Source organism: Girardinichthys multiradiatus, chromosome 17, assembly GCF_021462225.1.
Source record: "Girardinichthys multiradiatus isolate DD_20200921_A chromosome 17, DD_fGirMul_XY1, whole genome shotgun sequence".
Classification (NCBI taxonomy): domain Eukaryota; kingdom Metazoa; phylum Chordata; class Actinopteri; order Cyprinodontiformes; family Goodeidae; genus Girardinichthys; species Girardinichthys multiradiatus.
The window spans coordinates 28,379,651-28,392,412 of record NC_061809.1 but is presented as its reverse complement, the minus strand read 5'-3'; the positions used below and the strand labels follow the sequence as shown (position 1 = coordinate 28,392,412).

General features: G+C 47.7%; 1 protein-coding gene across 6 annotated transcripts in view; it reads left to right on the top strand.

The window, feature by feature from the left end:
* Positions 1-12,762, top strand: part of usp6nl (USP6 N-terminal like) — an 89,933-nt gene that overhangs the window by 53,187 nt on the left and 23,984 nt on the right. For all 6 annotated transcript variants that reach the window (XM_047389788.1, XM_047389791.1, XM_047389789.1 and 3 more), the window contains one exon: positions 4,728-4,801. In XM_047389788.1, the coding sequence (XP_047245744.1) occupies positions 4,728-4,801 (74 nt within the window). The remainder of the gene's footprint in view (positions 1-4,727; positions 4,802-12,762) is intronic.

Here is a 12,762-nt window from a genome sequence, read left to right as displayed (position 1 = left end):
CCGGATGGCCGAGCTCCTCACCCTATCTCTAAGGGAGTGCCCGGCCAGCCTACGGAGGAAGCTCATTTCAGCCGCTTGTATCCGGGATCTTGTTCTTTCGGTCATGACCCAAAGTTCATGGCCATAGGTGAGGGTAGGAACGTAGACCGACCGGTAAATTGAGAGCCTTGTTTTTTGGCTCAGCTCTCTCTTCACCACAACGGACCGGCACAGCGCCCCCATTACTGTGGCAGCCGCACCGATCCGTCTGTTGATCTTCCGCTCCATTCTTCCCTCACTCGTGAACAAGACCCCGAGATACTTAAACTCCTCCACTTGAGGCAGGAACTCTCCTCCAACCTGAAGAGGACATGCCACCCTTTTCCGGTCGAGTACCATGGCCTCGGACTTGGAGGAGCTGGTCTTCATCCCAGCCGCTTCACACTCAGCTGCGAACCGCCACAGCGCATGCTGTAGGTCTTGGCTAGAGGGGGCCAGCAGGACCACGTCATCTGCAAAAAGAAGAGACGAAATCCACTGGTCCCCAAACCAGACCCCCTCCAGCCCTCGGCTGCACCTAGAAATCCTGGCCATAAAAGTTATGAACAGGACCGGCGACAAAGGGCAGCCCTGCCGGAGTCCAACATGCACCGGGAACAGGTCCGACTTAGTGCCGGCAAAGTGGACCAAACTCCTGCTCCGCTTGTACAGAGACCGGATGACACCTAATAAAGAGCCCCCGATTCCATACTCCTGGAGCACCCCCCACAGGGCATCACGAAGGACACAGTCGAATGCTTTCTCCAGGTCCACAAAACACATGTGGACCAGTTGGGCAAACTCCCATGAACCCTCGAGCACCCTGTAGAGGGTATAGAGCTGGTCCAGTGTTCCACGGCCGGGACGAAAACCACACTGCTCCTCCTGAAGCCGAGGTTCGACTATCGGCCGGACTCTCCTCTCCAATACCCTGGCGTAGGCCTTACCAGGGAGGCTGAGGAGTGTGATCCCCCTGTAGTTGGAACACACCCTTCTTATGAAGTGGGACCACCACCCCAGTCTGCCAGTCCAGAGGCACTGTCCCTGACCGCGACGCAATGTTGAAGAGGCGTGTCAACCATGACAGCCCTACAACATCCAGAGATTTGAGGTACTCAGAGCGGATCTTATCCACCCCCGAAGCCTGAAGCCTTGCCACCGCGGAACTTTTTAACCACATCGGTGACTTCAGCCTGGGTGATGAAAGAGTCCAACCCCGAGTCCCCAGCCTCTGTTTCCACCAGGGAATGCGTTATGGCAGGATTGAGGAGATCCTCGAAGTATTCCTTCCACCGCCCAATAATGTCCCCAGTCGAGGTCAGCAGCTCCCCACCCCCACTGTAAACAGTGTTGGCGAAGCACTGCTTCCCCCTCCCGAGGCGCCGGACGGTTTGCCAGAATCGCTTCGAGGCCAACCGGTAGTCCTTCTCCATGGCCTCACCGAACTCCTCCGAGGCTCAGGTTTTTGCCTCTGCCACAGCCCGGGCCACGGCACGCTTGGCCTTACGGTACCCGTCAGCCGCCTCAGGAGTCCCACGAGCCAACCACAGCCGATTGGACTCCTTCTTCAGCTTGACAGCGCCCTTACTGCCGGTGTCCACTGCTGGGTTCTGGGATTGCCGCCGCAGACCTTACGGCCGCAGCTACGGGCAGCAGCATCGACAATAGATGCAGCGAACATGGTCCACTCGGACTCTATGTCTCCAACATCCCCCGGAATCTGGTCGAAGCTCTCCCGGAGGTGGGAGTTGAATACATCCCTGGCCAAGGGCTCCGCCAGACGTTTCCAGCAGACCCTCATTATGCGCTTGGGCCTGCAAAGTCTGTCCAGCTTTCTCCTCCTCCAGCGGATCCAACTCACCACCAGGTGGTGATCAGTGGACAGCTCAGCCCCTCTCTTCACCCGAGTGTCCAAAACATTCGACCGAAGGTCTGATGATACAACAAAGTTGATCATTGACCTCCTGCCTAGGGTGTCCTGGTGCCAAGTGCACTGATGGACACCCTTATGTTTGAACATGGTGTTCGTTATGGACAATCCGTCACTAGCACAGAAGTCCAATAACAAAACACCACTCGGATTCAGATCAGGGAGGCCATTCCTCCCGATCACGCCTCTCCAGGTGTCACTGTCATTTCCCATGTGGGCGTTGAAGTCCCCCAGCAAAATAATGGAGTCCCCGGGAGGGGCACTATCCAGCACCCCCGACAGGGACGCCAAGAAGGCCGGGTACTCCACACTACCGCTCGGCCCGTAGGCCGAAACAACAGTCAGATACCTATCCCCAACCCAAAGGCGCAGGGATGCGACCCTCTCATCCACTGGGGTAAACCCCAACACGAGACGGCTGAGCTGGGGGGCAACAACCAAACCCACACCAGCTCACCGCCTCTCCCCGTGGGCCACTCCAGAGTAGAAGAGAGTCCAACCCCTCTCAAGGAGATGGGTTTCAGAGCCCACGCTGTGCGTGGAGGTGAGCCCGACTACTTCTAGTCAATATCTCTCGACGTCCCGCACAAGCTCAGGCTCCTTTCCCCCCAGCAAGGTGAGATTCCACGTCCCTAGAGCCAGCCTAAGCATCCGGGGATCGGGCCGCTTAGGTCTCCACCTTCGTCAGCCACCCAATCCTCTTTGCACCGGTCCCTCATGGTTCCCCCTGTAGGTGGTGGGCCCACTGGGGGATGGCCTCGCGTCTCTCATTTGAGCTTGGCCCGGCCAGGTCCCGCGAGGAGCAACCCGGCCACCAGGCACTCTCCGGCGAGTCCCGACCCCAGGCCTGGCTCCAGGGTGGGACCCCCACTCCACCGTAACGGGCAACGTCACGTGCCTCGATATAATAGTCCTCATGAAGGATTCTTGAACCACTCTTTGTCTGACCCGTCACCTAGAGCCTGTTTGCCATGGGAGACCCTACCAGGGGCATTTAAGCCCCAGACAACATAGCCTCTAGGATCATTTGAGCACTCAAACCCCTCCACCACGTTAAGGTGGCGGTTCAAGGAGGGGTAATGTCTGCTTTTATACAACTTCTAAAACATATTTATTTAAGGTTGGGGTGATATGCAATGGAAAATAAAATCTTCTAAAGGTGTTTAGTTGCAGCTGTCTCTCTGCAGGAGGCTGTGATTTATCAAATGCCTCTATTACTGCACGAGTTCAACATAAACACTGCATGACCCATCTTAACAACATCCGTGTTTGGATCGTCTCACCGTGAACTGAATCAGGAAGTGTGTGTGTGTGCAAGACACTGGTTTCCATCCCAGAGCAGCTCGCTGTTGCTCTCTTCTCCCAAGCTGAGGTCGGGCTGACTCTCGCTCGGAGAACAAGTGCGTGTTCCTGCTTGGAGCAACACAGAGCCAGGCTGTGGTGAGAGAAAAACAATCTGATGTGTCGAGGCTGAGAGCAATCTGAGGCGCCCTCGGAGAGAATTAGCGTTCAGCAGCTAGTCGGGAATAAATGCAGATAAATGTCAAACAATGCTGTGGTAACGTTTTAAACCTCCACTCTGTCTTTTAAAGTCTGCTACTATGCAGCTTTACTTTTTCTTAATTTGAAGTTGATCTTCATCTACACATCTTTGTGCAATCTGTTGCTTTTACACATCTACACTTCACAATGGACCATAACAGCAGTTTATCATCTACTGTGTTTCAGGTTTTTAGGTAGAACCTCTCTAAACTAATTTTTTTGTCATGTCAAAATGTTTTTTCTTTCATCATTTCCACAGCTTCAACTGCAGTAATCAGAATAAATTATTATATTAATATTATATTTCTATTATTTTTATTATTACTATCAGTCCAAAGAAAAACCTTGAAAGGAGAATGAGATGAGGAGTGGATAGCACTTTACAGGTACATCTTTATAAACTGGTGAATCATTTAAGTAAAATTTAAGTACTTTGATCCCAATAATCAAACTTGTATACACACAGTTTTATATTGCTGTTAATTTAGATTTTTCTGGTTTACAGATCTTCCTCTAGACAATACTCTATAGGTTCTCTATGGGGTTCTGGTCAGGCCAGTCCAAAGCTTGTCAGCAGAAGAGGCGTGAGGTGCTGTAATATGTCCTGAAGATGGATTAAACAGCACATAACATTTCTATGTTACAAACCTTTTTTATTGGTCGGTCTGATTTAGTATTCTAATAACCCAAGGAACTAAACAGTTTAGCCGTAATCATTCAACTCAGCAAAAATAAAGAATAAAACATTTATAACAGCTCTTTAACTCTTCTGATGGGCTGATTAATTCTGGGTTAGGTTCTTTCAGTCTGCAGCAAATGGACCATTTAAATATTAGTTTCTTTATATTTTTTGCTATCTGGCCCACGGAGCAGTAGGAGACCTAAAACCACCACTGATGCTGTTAAAGATGGAAATAAGCAGCCATCACGCAGGTTTTATCAGGCAGATCTCAGCAACCAGCAAACATTTCTAAAATACATTTTTAAAAATGAACTCAAGACCTCACACCTGATGTTCTTAGGGCACAGTTGGGTCCAGAATTCTTCTGGAACTAATATAGTTGTAAAATAGTTGTAAATCAGTGAATATTTTACTTAAGCTTCAGACATGAAAGGCCAGGAACATATCAAGTCTGGAGCCTTTTGGCTTCAATAATTTTTAAAGTATGTTTTTCTCGGCTGTATTTTATCCTCCTTTTTCTTACCCATCCCTGCCCTTTTCTCTTCTCATCTGCAGCTTCTGATACCGAGCAGGATGCGGTGGTGAAACTGGACCAGGAGCGGGCTGATATCGTCGCCAAATATGACAAGGTATAAACTAAGCCCAAACCTCCTTTCAGTCTGCTCACACTGTAATTCTTGTCAGTTTGCACAGCTGCATTCCTCTCACCAGCTCACACTGAGACTCTCCCCATGTTCATAATAACACTGAGGTCAGTGCCTCCATAAATCTCTGCCTTATTGCCTGTAAAACGCTATAACAGCAGGCTCACAAGGTTCACAAGGCTGCAAAATCAACATTTCAGAGGCAGTGTCAGAGGCTTGGTCATGGCTGATAAAAGCTGAACATGTAACATGTGCATGGTGAGAGCTCCATAGTGCAGAGCTTCAGTGACCTGAGCAGGAAGAGCAGAAAACATCATCTGTTCTGCAGGACATCTTGGTTTAATCAAAGACGAAGAAGAAAGATGCAACTGACCAATCATTCGTCTAATTGATTGGGTTAGTGTGATGTCATCGGCATGCAACTGGACAGCCTGGATTAGCAAGGTCCAAATGCATTCATGCACACTTAAAGGAGCAATCCACCAAATTATTTATACATAATAAAATTTTATAACAAGATTTGATGCCAAGAAGAATAAATGCTGCATATTTAATTGTAAATGTTTCCAATTTTTAAGTTTGTAGTATATTGGAAAAAAGTTAACTGTATTAAAATTAAAATTTCATATAAACTTTTAATAATATATGAACCATGACCTCGGACTTGGAGGAGCTGGTCTTCATCCCAGCCGCTTCACACTCGGCTGCGAACCGCCACAGCGCATGCTGTGGGTCTTGGCTAGAGGGGGCCAACAGGACCACGTCATCTGCAAAAAGAAGAGACAAAATCCACTGGTCCCCAAACCAGACCCCCTCCAGCCCTTGGCTGCGTCTAGAAATCCTGTCCATAAAAGTTACCAACAGGATCAGTGACAAAGGGCAGCCCTACCGGAGTCCAACATGCACCGGGAATAGGTCTGACATAGTGTCGGCAATGCGGACCAAACTCCTGCTCCACTTGTACAGAGACCGGATGGCCCCTAATAAAGGGCCCCCGATTCCATACTCCTAGAGCAACCCCCCCAAAGCACGAGGGACACAGTCGAATGCCTTCTCCAGGTCCACAAAACACATGTGGACCGGTTGGGCAAACTCCCATGAACCCTCGAGTACCCTGTAGAGGGTATAGAGCCGGTCCAGTGTTGCATAGCCAGGATGAAATGCCACGCAATGTTGAAGAGGCGTGTCAACCATGACAGCCCCACAACATCCAGAGACTTGAGGTACTCAGGGCGGATCTCATCCACCCCGAAGCCTTTCCACCGCGGAGCTTTTTAACCACCTCGGTGACTTCAGCCTGGGTGATGAAAGAGTCCACCCCCAAGTCCCCAGCCTCTGTTTCCACCAGGGAATGCGTGATGGCAGGATTGAGGAGATCCTCGAAGTACTCCTTCCACCGCCCAATAATGTCCCCAGTTGAGGTCAGCAGCTCCCCACCTCCACTGTAAACAGTGTTGGCGAAGCACTGCTTCCCCCTCCTGAGGCGCCTGACGGTTTGCCAGAATCGCTTCGAGGACAACCGGTAGTCCTTCTCCATGGCCTCACCGAACTCCTCCGAGGCTCAGGTTTTTGCCTCTGCCACAGCCCGGGCCGCAGCACGCTTGGCCTCACGGTACCCGTCCGCCGCCTCAGGAGTCCCACAAGCCAACCAACCACAGCCGATTGGACTCCTTCTTCAGCTTGACAGCGTCCCTTACTGCCGGTGTCTACCACCGGGTTTGGGGATTGCCGCCACAACAGGCAGTGCAGACCTTACAGCCGCAGCTACGGGCAGCTGCATCGCATCGACAATAGATGCGGAGAACATGGTCCACTCGGACTCTATGTCTCCAACATCCCCCGTAATCTGGTCAAAGCTCTCCCGGAGGTGGGAGTTGAATACATCCATGGCCAAGGGCTCAGCCAGTCATTCCCAGCAGAGCCTCACTATGTGCTTGGGCCTGCCAAGTCTGTCTGGCTTTCTCCTCCTCCAGCGGATCCAACTCACCACCAGGTGGTGATCAGTGGACAGCTCAACCCCTCTCTTCACCCGAGTGTCCAAAACATGCGGCCGAAGGTCTGACGATACGACAACAAAGTTGCTCACTGACCTCCTGCCTAGGGTGTCCTGGTGCCAAGTGCACCGATGGACAGCCTTATGCTTGAGCATGGTGTTCAAGCATAAGGCACAATCCGTGACTAGCACAGAAGTCCAATAACAAAGCACCTCTCGGATTCAGATCGGGGAGGCCATTCCTCCCGATCACGCCTCTCCAGGTTTCACTGTCATTTCCTACGTGGGCGTTGAAGTCCCCCAGCAGAATAATGGAGTCCCCGGGAGGGGCACTATCCAGCACCCCCGACAGGGACGCCAAGAAGGCCGGTTACTCCACACTGCTGCCCGGCCCGTAGGCGACAGACATGTCCCCAACCCGAAGGCGCAGGGATGCGACCCTCTCATCCACTGGGCTAAACCCCAACACGAGACGGTTGAGCTGGGGGGCAACAAGCAAACCCACACCAGCCCACTGCCTCTCCCCGTGGGCCACTCCAGAGTAGAAGAGAGTCCAGCCCCTCTCGAGGAGATGGGTTCCAGAGCCCACGCTGTGCGTGGAGGTGAGTCCGACTATTTCTAGTCGATATCTCTCCGCACAAGCTCAGGCTGCTTCCCCCCCAGTGAGGTGACATTCCACGTCCCTAGAGCCAGCCTACGCATCCGGTGATTGGGCTGCCGAGGTCTCCACCTTCGTCCGCCGCCCAATCCTCTTTGCACTGGTCCCCCACGGTTCCCCCTTGCAGGTGATGGGCCCACTGGGGGATGGGCCTCACATCTCTCCTTTGGACTTGGCCTGGCCGGGTCCTGCGAGGAGCTACCCAGCCACCAGGCACTCTCTGACGGGTCCCAACCCCGGTCTGGCTCCAGGGTGGGACCCCGGCTCCGCCGTACCGGGTGACGTCACTTGCCTCGTTTGTGTAGTCCTCATGAGGGTGTCTTGAACCTCTCTTTGTCTGACCCGTCACCTAGAGCCTGTTTGCCATGGGAGACCCTACCAGGGGCATTTAAGCCCCAGACAACCACTGCTACTACAATATCAAAACATTAGCCATAGTTAATTATTACTTAATAAATTGAGTAAATGGTCTGTTTAACAATGGCAAATGATCTCACCCAAAATCTAGAATTTTAAGTATTTAATAAAAAGAAGGTTCTAGAGTTGTTGTTCCACAAAGTATTTCTGTTTCCTTCTGCCGTTATCTAATCAGTCAGCTGGGTTATCAGCCCTGCAGGGAGTTGTTTATTTTACTGTTAGACACTCACAGCTTGTTGCACCTGTTCTTTCCGAAGTCATGCTTCCTTAAAAAAGAGATAGGTGGCGCTCTTTGCCTGAACATTCGGGGCAGCGCCTGTGAGTGGGCAGTAAAGCCTCGGTGACCCGTCCCCCCTTGTCTTGTGTCATGATGTATGTTTGGATGGGTTGTACTGGACTTCTAATTTCCCCTCAGGGATCAATAAAGTATCTTTGAATTGAATTGAATTGAATTGAATTTTCAGCTAACTTTTACTCCATTTTTTTAACCAAGCTTTGAAGATCAAATTCTATCTGTCCTCCCGCTTATATACACAGCTAACTGACATCTCGCAGCAATATGTGGGAGAGGGGGATCTCATTTATATTGTGCATAAGACTTTTGAAATTCCAGCAATCTTATTAAATACTTTTTAAATACAGTTTAAACCGCTGATACAGAATTTGAGATCTAAAACAGGAAACCAGTCCGAACCTTAACGATTGGCTGAAATTCTTTAACTTTTTTAATCTAATTACATTACAATGTTAATTTAACATCCTACAGTATTGTTTTTTTTAGAGTTCAGGATTAGGTTTAGTGATTTTTTGTTTTTATTTTTTAAGGCTATGTTTAAAACTACACATAAGCCATTTAATTCTTGACATGCTCAAATGTTCACACTAGTCCTAAAGCGTTAATCAGTGAATTATTCACTGAGTTCTACATGATCCTGTTAACAGATTACATATTAAAAAACGTCTCTGAAGCAGGAGATATGTCTGTAAAGCCTGACCTCTGTAGAAATATTTCTGTTGAAACATTAAAAAATGGACTGAGAATTATGGAAATTACAGCTGAACTATCACGCAACCTTACTGGACCAAGAACATGTATTTCACAGCCAGCGAAGATCAGGAGGAGCAACCCTTCCTGCTCGCTTTGTGAACCAGTTGTTTTAATTTCATGCAGCAGGCTGTTCTCAAGCTGTCTCATTAGGAGTCAAGACGTTGTGGAGACTGGAGATGATGGAGGCATGTGTTCAAGTGTTTGGCAAAGCAGAAGGAGCTAAAATCAGTGTATTAGTTAGTTCTTAGTGCTTTTTGTCATTTTAGAGCAACGAGGCTTCATTTGTGTTAAAAGTCTAATTCAGGATTTAGGAAAAAGAACAAGAACAGTGGATTTTGTTGTTAAATAATACAAGGACTGAGCCACCCTGCCCTAACTTTTCTAAACAATAGAAATTATTACTGTCAGGCAATTGTTTTTCTTTCTTGAGACGCACAAATGGCAGCCTGTGGTGGAAAGAAGCCATCATGAGCGAGTTATTTATTTCAAATGGTGAGTTTCTGCTGAGGTAGCAGTGCAAACACTGGGTGGGCAAACGGAGAGAAGATGAATTTTTAGATATTTCACCTCAACATCTGGTTGTTAGACTGAGCTGTGGAGCTACAACCTGCCTTTCATGTCTGACATTTTAAGTTCTAGAGAATGTGGAGCATTGGACATATTCGCGTTTACGAGTATCTGCTGAAATTGGTACGATTTTTATATCAGTAAAGCAAATTAAAATGTAGTAGCAGTAAATTTAGAAAATGTAGACACCCCTCATCTACAACGTAATGACTTGGGGCTATGCAGTTATGCACCTGGGTTATTGCCATTTTTAAAGAAACTTTCAAATCAAAATGTTTACAGTTTGTTTCACATTAAAGGTGGAGAAAAGTATGAAATGATTTATCATGGTCTTGTTTTTATTTCATTAAAACAGCTCATTAAACAGGGGTATGCACTAACTCTTTCACTCAGTAACCACTTGAACCTCAAAGAGTGTGACTTTGATGGGTGACCTGGATGTGCTTAGATATGTTTACTGATCTGAATCTGTGCCACTAATGTGTTTTTCAATATTCTTTATTTTTGTGAGCTAAAAATAACACAGCTTGCAGGACACAACATTTCATCTGAGAGTAAAATCTGACAGATTCAGAGTCTGAGTTTGGGAATGAGTTGTAACAGACAGACTGGCATGGCAGTCCTCCAAAGTGTGTATTTTTAAGAACTGTAATGAGTCATTTCTACTACTGTACCGACTGTTTCAGACCTTACATTTCTTTATCTAGTTATTCTAATAATTAAATTTTTTTAACATCTACTAAAACTCAAATGGATCAGATATGAATGCATTGTTTGCATATTTATACTTCAATCTCTAGGATCATCTTTACAATATTCTCGTCTTTTTAGAAACTGAGGGTCAGACAGTGACAAAGGCTGATTGTCTGGCTGTTTCATTTCACACCTGTTAATCTTAACTCTCTCACAATGTTTTTCTGCATCTCTACACACACTAACACCGGAACGTTTTCCCTAAGGGCAATAGAGTCTAGACTGCCCTCAGCCAATTAAAACATGAATCTCTACCCCAGAGAAACGTGAGTAGCATTTAAATTAGATCCCAATCAGAATTGTTATCAGTCCTGAACCTGCATCAGATGAGTATATTGCTCTGATGAATAATTTAACATAGTATAGTACAGTATGATATTTTTGAGGTCATACAGTAAATTATGACATTTTTAAGACTGTTTTAAAATCACATAGTATCACATATGTAAGTTTAATTTCACATAGTTTAGTATGACGTTTTATTTTAACATAGCATATTATGATGTTTTAAATCCATATTGTATAGTATGATGTTTTTTAATGCCACATAATGTAGCATGACATTATTAATTTCACCTAGTATAGTATGGCGTTGAGGCCACAAAGCACATTATTACATTTTTATGGCCAGAGTAGCATAAGACGTTTTTAATTTTACATTGTATAATGTTTTTTATGTTCTATAGTATAGTATGACGTTTTTCTATTTCATATAGTGCAGTATGATGTTTGTAAGACCACTTTTTAAGGCCACATAGTATAGTATGATTTTAATCTCACATAATATACAGGTGTTGGACAATGAAACTGAAACACCTGGTTTTAGACCACAATAATTTATTAGTATGGTGTAGGGCCTCCTTTTGCGGCCAATACAGCATCAATTCATCTTGGGAATGACATATACAAGTCCTGCACAGTGGTCAGAGGGATTTTAAGCCATTCTTCTTGCAGGATAGTGGCCAGGTCACTACGTGATACTGGTGGAGGAAAACGTTTCCTGACTCGCTCCTCCAAAACACCCCAAAGTGGCTCAATAATATTTAGATCTGGTGACTGTGCAGGCCATGGGAGATGTTCAACTTCACTTTCATGTTCATCAAACCAATCTTTCACCAGTCTTGCTGTGTGTATTGGTGCATTGTCATCCTGATACACGGCACCACCTTCAGGATACAATGTTTGAACCATTGGATGCACATGGTCCTCAAGAATGGTTCGGTAGTCCTTGGCAGTGACGCGCCCATCTAGCACAAGTATTGGGCCAAGGGAATGCCATGATATGGCCGCCCAAACCATCACTGATCCACCCCCATGCTTCACTCTGGGCATGCAACAGTCTGGGTGGTACGCTTCTTTGGGGCTTCTCCACACCGTAACTCTCCCGGATGTGGGGAAAACAGTAAAGGTGGACTCATCAGAGAACAATACATGTTTCACATTGTCCACAGCCCAAGATTTGCCCTCCTTGCACCATTGAAACCGATGTTTGGCATTGGCATGAGTGACCAAAGGTTTGGCTATAGCAGCCCAGCCGTGTATATTGACCCTGTGGAGTTCCCGACGGACAGTTCTGGTGGAAACAGGAGAGTTGAGGTGCACATTTAATTCTGCCGTGATTTGGGCAGCCTTGGTTTTATGTTTTTTGGATACAATCCGGGTTAGCACCCGAACATCCCTTTCAGACAGCTTCCTCTTGCATCCACAGTTAATCTTGTTGAATGTGGTTCGTCCTTCTTGGTGGTATGCTGACATTACCATGGATACCGTGGCTCTTGATACATCACAAAGACTTGCTGTCTTGGTCACAGATGCGCCAGCAAGACGTGCACCAACAATTTGTCCTCTTTTGAACTCTGGTATGTCATCCATAATGTTGTGTGCATTTCAATATTTTGAGCAAAACTGTGCTCTTACCCTGCTAATTGAACCTTCACACTCTGCTCTTACTGGTGCAATGTGCAATCAATGAAGACTGGCTACCAGGCTGGTCCAATTTAGCCATGAAACCTCGTTCGTTCGTTCGTCGTCTTCCGCTTATCCAGGACCGGGTCGCGGGGACAGCAGACTCAGCAGAGACGCCCAGACGTCCCTCTCTCCAGACACCTCCTCCAGCTCCTCCAGGGGGAGCCCAAGGCGTTCCCAGGCCAGCCAAGAGACATAGTCCCTCCAGCGTGTCCTGGGCCGTCCCCTGGGCCTCCTCCCGGTGGGACATGCCTGGAACACCTCCCGAGGAAGGCGTCCAGGAGGCATCCGGTATAGATGCCCGAGCCACCTCAACTGGCTCCTCTCAATGTGGAGGAGCAGCGGCTCTACTCCGAACTCCTCCCGGATGGCCGAGCTCCTCACCCTATCTCTAAGGGAGTGCCCGGCCACCCTACGGAGGAAGCTCATTTCAGCCGCTTGTATCCGTGATCTCGTTCTTTTGGTCATGACCCAAAGTTCATGGCCATAGGTGAGGGTAGGAACGTAGACCGACCAGTAAATTGAGAGCTTTGCTTTTTGGCTCA